The following is a 9,300-nucleotide window of genomic DNA, read 5'->3' on the forward strand; positions in this document are numbered from 1 at the left end:
CCTAAACCTAACACTACCAGTCATAGCCACACTGCAATACACATGTTCTTCAAATTCAACATTATACCAAACCCTAACACTAATCCTAACCCTAACCAACACACTTACACTCCAATAATCAGGTAATAGAATTCCAACCATATTCCTGTTTTCAACATAACCCTAACCATAATTTTCACACTGCAATCATCAGGCACATGAATGCCAACACTATCCATATCCTTCCACTAAACAGAATCCTATCCTTAATAATCATACCCACACTTCAAAACTCAAGGACATGAATTTGAACCCTAAAACTAATCTTAACCCTAATCTTACCCTTAACCAAAACCATCATAGCCAAAATCCAATACTCAGGTACTTGAATTCCTACACTGTGTCTAACCTAACCCTAAATTTAACCACTAATACTAACCATCCAACACATCCTTCAAATGCACAGGTTCTTAAATTCCAGCACTATCCCTTATCATATCAAAAAACCTAACCATAACCCTAATCCTAATGCTAACCCTAAGACGACCAGTCATAGCTGCACTGTAATACTCTGGTTTTTCATCCAACAATATACCTAACACTAACAGTAATCCTAGCCCTAACCATCATACTCATGATCCAATCATCAGGTACTTGAATTCCAACACTATCTGTAACACTAACCCTAAACCTAACCCTAATGCTAACCATAATAACTAGACTGCTACAGTCAGGGCCCTGAAGTCTAGCACTCTCTGTAACCTGTACCTAAACATGATCCCAAAAACTAACAATCATAATTACTCTCCAAGTCTCAGGGACATGAATTAAAACCCTAAACCTAATGCTAAACCTAACCCTAACTCTAACCTTCATAGCCAAAATCCAATACAACAGTACTTGAATTCCTACAATATAACTAAACCTAACCTTAAAATCGACGCTAACACTAACCATCAAACCCACACTCCAATATGCAGGAGTTAAATTCTGACACTATCCCTATACCTAACCTTAACTGTAATACAAATCCTGACCCCACTCCTAACACTACCTGTCATCAAAACACTGTAATACTCAGGTATTTGAATTAAAACAGGATACATCACCATAACTCTAACCCTAACCCTAATCTTCTTTTTCACACTGCAATAATAAGGTGCTTGTGTCCAAACCATATCCCTAACCCTAATGCTAACCCTAACCCTAACACTAACACTAACCATAATTCCCATACTCCAGTAGTCAGGTACATGAATACCAAAACTATCCATAACCCTTACACTAACATGAACCCTAATGCTAACAATCATACCTACACTCTAAAATTTAGGTACATGAATTTGAACACTAAACCTAACCCTAAACCTAGCTCTAACCCTAACCATGATGCCCACAGTCCAAAGCCCAGTTACTTGTATTCCTAATCTATCCCTAACCCTAATCCTAAAACTAATGCTTACATTGACTATCAAACACCTACTCCAAAACATATGTATTAAATTCCAAGTCTATCCCTTACCCCAATCTTAATTTTAACCCTAACCCTAACACAACCCTTCATATCCACACTGGAATGCTCAGCACTTGATATCCAGCACTATACCTAGCCATAACACTAACTGTAATCTTAACCTTCATATTCATAAGACAATAAGCAGGTACTTGAATTCCATACATTTCCCTTATGCTAAAACTTACCTTAAACCTAATGCTAACAATGATACCCACACTCCAATACTCAGGTACCTCAATTCAAATACTATCTGTAACCACTTTTTAAACACACACCCAATAACTAACCACCATACTCACACTCCAAAACTCAATTTCATAAATTTGAACCCTAAACCTAATGTTAAATCTCACCCTAACCCTAAATTTCATACACACAATCCAATGCCCAATATGTGAATTCCTACACAACCCTCACCTTAACACAAAAACTAACCCTTACACTAATCATCAAACACACACTCCAAAGCAAAGATACTTAAATTCCAAGACTATCCCTTACCCTAACCCTTACACTAACTAACCCTAAACCTAAATCTACCAATTGTAGCCACATTGCAATGCTCATGTTTTTCACATTCGGCAATATAACAAACACTAACACTATTCTTAAACCTAACCATCATACCCACACTCCAATAATCAGGTACTTGATTGCCAACTATATCCCTAACCTCAGACCTAACTCTAACACTAACCATAATTTCCACACTCCAATAGTCAGGTGTGTAAATGCAGTACTATCTGTATCCCTTACACTAACACTAACCCTAAACCTAACAATCATAGCCACACTGCAAAACTCAGGTTTATGAATTTGAACCTTGAACCTAACACTAAAGCAAATCTTAACCCCTACCATCATACTCACAATACAACACACAAGTACTTGAATTCCTAAACTATCCCTAACACTAACCCTAAAATGACAGTTAAAACTAACCATCAAATCCAAACTCCAATACACAGGTAGTTAAATTGTGACCCTATCCCTCACCCTATCCCTAAACCTTACCATAACACTACCTGTCACAGCCACATTATAGTGCTCAGGTATTTGAAATCCAACACTATAACTCATCCCAACACTAACCCTAACCCTAACCTTCATACTCACTCTCCAATAAGCAGGTATCTGAATTCCAGCCATATCCCTAACCATTAGTCTAACTCTAACCCTCACACTAATCATAATTCCCACACTCCAGTAGTCAGGTACATGAATGTGAAAACTATTCTGTAACCCATACACTAATAGGAACCCTAACCCTAACGATCATAACCACATTCCGAAACTCAGGTACATGAATTTAAAACCTAAACCTAACCCTTAACCTAACCCTAACCATCATATCCACAATTCAATAACCAGTATGTTTTTTCCTACACTATACCTAACACTAATCCTAAAAGGAACTCTAACACCACCTCTCAAAATCACACTCCAATACACAAGTACTTAAATTTTGACAATATTCCTAACCTCAATCCTAACCAAAACCTAACCCTAACCCTAAATTGAACAATACCAGTCATAGCCCCACTAAAATGCTCAGGTACATGAAATCCAATAGTATACCTAAGCCTAACACTAACCCTAACCCTGACCATCATGCTCATACTCAAATAATCAGGTACTTGAATTCCAACACTATCCCTAACCCTAACCCTAACCTAACTCTAACACTAACCATAATAACAACACTCCAATAGTCAGTTTGCTGAATTCCAACAGTGTCTATAACTCTTACCTAACAAAAACCCAGAAACTAACAATCATACCTATACTCCAAAATTCAATACATGAATTTGACCCCAAAACCTAACACTAAACCTAACCCTAAACTCAACCTTCATGGCCACAGTCCATTGCCCAGGTACTTGAATACCATACTATCCCTAAACCTAACCCTAAAACTAATACCAACACTAACCAATAAATCAACACTCCAGTACACAGGTACATAAATTCAAGGAGTACTCCTTACCCCAACCCTAACCCCAACTTTAACCCTAACTCTAACACTACTAGTCATAGCCACACTGCAATACTCAGGTTCTTCAAATCCAACAGTATATGTAACACTAACACTAAGCCTAACACTAACACTAACCATCATACTCACACACCAATAATTAGGTACTTGAATTTCAACCATATCCCTGACCCCAAACCTTATGCTAAGCCTAATACTAACACCATAGTTCCCGTACTCCAATGTTCATGTACATGAGTGCCAACACCATCCATAACCCTTACAATAACATGAACCCTAACACTAACAATCACTCCAAAACTCTGGTACATGAATTTGAACCTTAACCCAAACCCTAATCCTAGCCTTAACCCTAACCACCATACCCACAATCCAACACCCAGGTACTTCAATTCCTACACTATCCCTAGTCCTAACCCCAAATTTAACCCTAACAATCAAACCTGCACTTCAACACATAGGTACTTAAATTCTGAAACTATGCTTAACCCCAACCCTAACCCTAACCCTAAGCCTAAACGTAATACTACCTGTTATAGCCACACTGAAATGCTCAGGTACTTGAAATCCAACAGTAAACCTAAGCCTAACACTAAACCTAACCCTGACCATCATGCTCACACTCAAATAATCAGGTACTTGAATTCTAACACAATCTGTAACACTAACCCTAACCCTAACTCTTACACTAACCATAGTACCCACACTCCAACAGTCAGGTACCTGAGTTCCAACACTATCTGTAACACTTACCCTAACACAAACCCAAAAACTAACAATCACACCCACCCTCCAAATCTGAGGTACATGAATTTGAACCCTAAACTTAACTTTAACCTAAACCATCATACTGAAAATCCAATACTCAGATATATGAATTCCTACACTATCCCTAACCCTAAAACTAATGCTATCACTAACACTCAGCACCACACTTCATTACATAGGAACTTAAATTCTGACATTATTCCTAACTCCAACAATAACCCTAACCCTGACACTACTCATCATCACAGCACTGAAATGCTCAGGTACTTGAAATCCAACAGTATACCTAACCCAAACATGAACTCCAACCCTGACCATCTTGCTCACACTCAAATAATCCGATAATTGAATTCCAACACTATCCTTAACCCTAAGCCTAACCCTAATCCTAACACTAACCATAATACCTACACTCCAATACATAGGTAGCTGAATTCCAACACTATCTTCAACTCTTACCTAACACAAACCCAAAATCTAACAATCATACTGACACTCCATCACTCAGGTGCATGAATTTGAACCCTAAACCTAACCCCAAACCTAACTCGAACCCTAACCATCATATCCACAATCCAATATCCAGGTACTTGAATTCCTACACTATCCCTAAACCTAAACCTAACACTAAGGCTAACACTAACCATCAAACCCATACTCTAATACACAGGTACTTAAATTCCAAGACTATCCCTTACCACAACCCTAATGCTAAGCTTAACCATAACCCTAAAACTACCAGTCATAGCCACCCTGCAATAGTCAGGTTCTTCAAATCCATCAATATGTCTAACCCTAACACTAATCCTAACCCTGACCATCATACTCACACTCCAATAATCAGGTACTTGAATTTCAACCATATCCCTAACCCCAAACCTCAGCCTAAGCCTAACACTAACCATAATTCCTACACTCCAATAGACAGGTATATGAATGCCAAGGCTATCCATAACCCTTACACTAACACTAACCATATCCCTACCAATTATACCCACACTCCAGAACTCAGATACATGAATTAGAACCCTAAACCTAATCCTAACCCTAACCATCATACCCACAATTCAATGCCCAGTTACTTGAATTTCTACACTATGATGAACTCTAACCCTAAAACTAACCATCAAATGTAGTCAATTAAGCCAACATGGTTCCTCTGCTGGTGGGTGCCCAGTGTGCAGTGGCTGTGAGCAGCAATCTCCTTGGTAGTGTATGCGGCCTGTTGCTTGCATGGGCTGCCCTAAGGGACCTTGAAGACACTGCTTCCAGGTGAATGTTTGTTATCTGATCTCCTGCTGTCCCCAGTACAGGCTCCAGACAGGCATGCAAGGTGCCTTTGGGAAGACTGAGGGCACAGTGGTAAGGGTTGACATTGGACAAGTCATCATATCCATCCGTACCAAGCTGCAGAACAAGAAACATGTGATCAAGGCCTTATGCAGGGCCAAATTCAAGTTCCCTGGCTGCCAGAAGATTCATACCTCCAGGAAGTTGGGCTTCATCAAGTTCAATGCAGATGAATTTGAAGACATGGTGTCCAAGAAGTGCCTCATTCCTGATGGCTATGGGGTGAAATACATCCCAGACCAAGGCTTCCACTATGCCACCTCTCCCCCTAACAAGTTAATCAACAAATCTTATCTCCCCCACCAAAACTAACCATCAAACCCACACTCCAATACACAGTTATATAAATTCTGACATTATTCCTAACCCTAACACTGACGCTACCCTTCATACCCACACTGAAATGCTCAGGTACTTGAAATCAAACACTACACCTCACCCTAATACTAACCCTATCCTTCATACTCACACTACAATAATCAGGTACTTGAATACCAACCATATCCCTAACCCTAATGCTAACCCTAACCCTAGCACTAACCATAAGTCCCACAGTCCAATGGTCAGGTATGTGAATGTCAACACTATCCATAACTCTTACACAAGAGCGAACCCTAACCCTAACAATCATAACCACACTCCAAAACGCTGGTACATGAATTTTAACCCTAAACCTAACCCTAACCCTAACCATCATACCCACAATCCAATACCAAGGTAATTGAATTCCTACATATTACTAACCCTAATCCTAAAACTAACTCTAACACTAACTCTCAAAGCCACACCCCAATACACAGGTACTTAAATTCTGAAACTATTCTTAACCCCAACCCTAACCCTAACCCTAACCCTAAACCTAAACCTAACACTACCAATCAAAGCCAAACTGAAATGCTTGGGTACTTGAAATCCATCAGTATACCTAACCCTTAAACTAAAATTAACCCTAAACATCATGCTCACACTCCAATAATCAGGTAGTTTAATTCCAACACTATTCTTAACCCTAACCATAACACTAACTGTAACTATTATATTAACCATGATACCCACACTCCAATAGTCAAGTACTTGAATTCCAACACTATCAGTAACCCTTACCCTAACATGAACCCTAAAACTAACAATCATATCCACACTCCAAACTCGGGTATATGAATTTGAACCCTCAACCTAACCACAACACTAACCATCATAACCACAATCCAATACTAAGGTACTAGAATTCCTACACTATCTCTAATCATAACCCTAAAACTAACACTAACATGAACCATCAAACTCACATTCCAATAGACAGGTACTTAAATTCCAAGATTATCCATAACCACAACCGTAACTCTACCCCTAAACCTATCTCTAACACTAGAAGTCATAGCCACACTGCAATACTCAGGTTCTTCTAATTCAACAACATACCTAAGCCTTAAACTAACCCTAACCATAATCTTCATACATTCCAATAATCAGGTACTTGAATATATCCCTAACCCCTAATCCTAAGCCTAACACTAAGCAACTCCCTCACTTAAACAGTCAGATACATGAATTCCAACAGTATATGTAACCTTAACACTAAAACAAACCCTTACCCCACAATCCAAAATGCAGGTACATGAATTTGAACCCTAAACCTAACCCTGACCCTAACCATCATACCCACAATCCAATACACAGGTACTACAATTTCTGCACTATTCCTAGCCCTAATCCTAAAACTATCTCCAACACTACCCATCAAACCCACACTCCAATTCACAGGTAGTTAAATTCTGACACTATCCCTAACTCCAACCTGAACACTAAACCTAAGAGTATTCCTAACACTACCCATCACAGCCATACTACAATACTTAAGTATTTGAAATCCAACACTATAGTTCACCCTAAAACTTACCTTAACCCTAACCTTCATACTTACATTCCAATAATCGGGTACTTGATTTCCAAACATACCCCTAACCCTAACCCTAACCCTCATCATAACCCTAACTAACATTAACCATAATTCCCACACTCCAACAGTCAGGTATGTGAATGCCAACACTATCTGTAACCCTTACATTAACACGAACCCTAACCCTAGCAATCACATCCACAGTCCAAAACTCAGGTTCATGAAATTGAACCCTAAATCTAACCCCAAACCTCACCCTAACCCTAACCATCATACCCACAATCCAACAGCCAGGTACTTGAATTCCTACACTATCCCACACTCAAATCCAAAAACTAATGCTAACACTGAGAAAACCTCACTCAAATACACAGTTACTTAAATTCTGACATTATACCAAACCCTAAACTAAGCCTAACCCTAACACTACTGATCAGAGTCACACTGCAATGCTCAGGTACTTGAAACTGAACATTATACCTCACCCTAACACTAAACCTAACCCTAACCTTCATACTTACACTCCAATAATCAGGTACTTATATTCCAACCATATTGTTAACCTCAACCCTAACCCTAATTATAAAACTAAACATAATTCCAATAGCCAGGTATGTGAATGCCAACACCATCCATAACCCTTTCACTAACATGAACCTTAATCCTAACAATCATACCACACTCCATAGCTCATGTACATAAATTTGAACCCTAAACCTAACCATAAACCTAACCCTAACCCTAACCATCATATGCACAATCCAATAGCACAGTACTTGAATTCCTACACTATCCCAAACCCAAACCCTTAAAACTAACACAAATACTAACTCTAAACCACACTCCAATAAATGGGTACTTAAATTCTGACACCTTTCCTAACCCCAACCCCAAAACTAACAGTAACCATATCTTTAATACTACCCATCATAGCCACACTGAAATGCTCAGATACTTAAAATCCAACACTATACTTAACCCTAACATGAACACTAACTCTGATCATCATGCTCACACTCAAATAATCAGGTACATTAATTCCAGCCATATTCCTAACCTGAACACTAACTCTAACACTAACCATAATACCCACACTCTAATAGAGAGGTACATGAATTCCAACACTATCCATAACTCCTACCCTAAAAAGTACTGTAACACTAACAATCATACCTACACTCAAAATCTCAAGTACATTAATTTGTACCCTAAATATAACCCTAATCATAACCAACACGGCCACAATCCAATACCCAGGTACTTGAATTCCTATACTATACCTTACCCTAACCATGAAACTATTGCTAACACTAACCATCAAACCCAAACTCCAATACATGGGTAGTTAAATTCCAACACTAGACTTTACCCCAACTCTAACCCTAATCCTAACCCTAACCCTAACATGACCCATCATAGCCACAGTGCAATACTCAGATAATTCAAATCCAACACTATACCTAACTCTAACCCTAAGCATCATACTCACACTCCTATAATCATGTACTTGTATTCCAACACTATCCCTAACCCTAACCCTTACCTTATCCCTAACACTAACACTAACACTAACACTAAACATAATACCCACTCTTCAATAGTCAAGTATGTGAATTCCAACATTATCCATAACCCATACCCTAACACAAACCTCAACCCTGACAATCATAAACATACTCCAAAACTCAGCTATATGAATTTGAACCCTAAACCTAACCCTAAACCTAATCAACATATCCCCAATCCAATACCTAGGTACTTGAATTCCTACACTATCCCTAACCCTAACCC

The 9,300-nt window shown here is 38.8% G+C and overlaps 1 protein-coding gene and 1 non-coding gene across 2 annotated transcripts; both read left to right on the forward strand.

Moving 5' to 3' along the window:
- Positions 1–5,389: 5,389 nt before the first annotated feature.
- Positions 5,390–5,524, forward strand: LOC147824503 (small nucleolar RNA SNORA70). Its single transcript, XR_015442319.1, has one exon. It is a non-coding gene; the product is annotated as a small nucleolar RNA SNORA70 (small nucleolar RNA).
- A 61-nt stretch (positions 5,525–5,585) lies between these two features.
- On the forward strand, positions 5,586–5,921 carry LOC147824504 (ribosomal protein uL16-like). Its single transcript, XM_087189216.1, has one exon. The coding sequence runs from the start codon at positions 5,586–5,588 to the stop codon at positions 5,919–5,921; it is 336 nt and encodes a 111-aa protein (XP_087045342.1).
- The last annotated feature ends 3,379 nt before the right edge of the window (positions 5,922–9,300 follow it).

The sequence above is a fragment of the Heterocephalus glaber genome, unplaced genomic scaffold (assembly GCF_053883595.1).
Source record: "Heterocephalus glaber isolate CG9 unplaced genomic scaffold, H.glaber_assembly_v1.0 deba00001538, whole genome shotgun sequence".
Taxonomy (NCBI): domain Eukaryota; kingdom Metazoa; phylum Chordata; class Mammalia; order Rodentia; family Bathyergidae; genus Heterocephalus; species Heterocephalus glaber.

Coding starts and splice junctions, on each gene's coding strand:
- LOC147824504 (XM_087189216.1), top strand. CDS start 5,586: ATGCAAGGTGCCTTTGGGAAGACTGAGGGCACAGTGGTAAGGGTTGAC.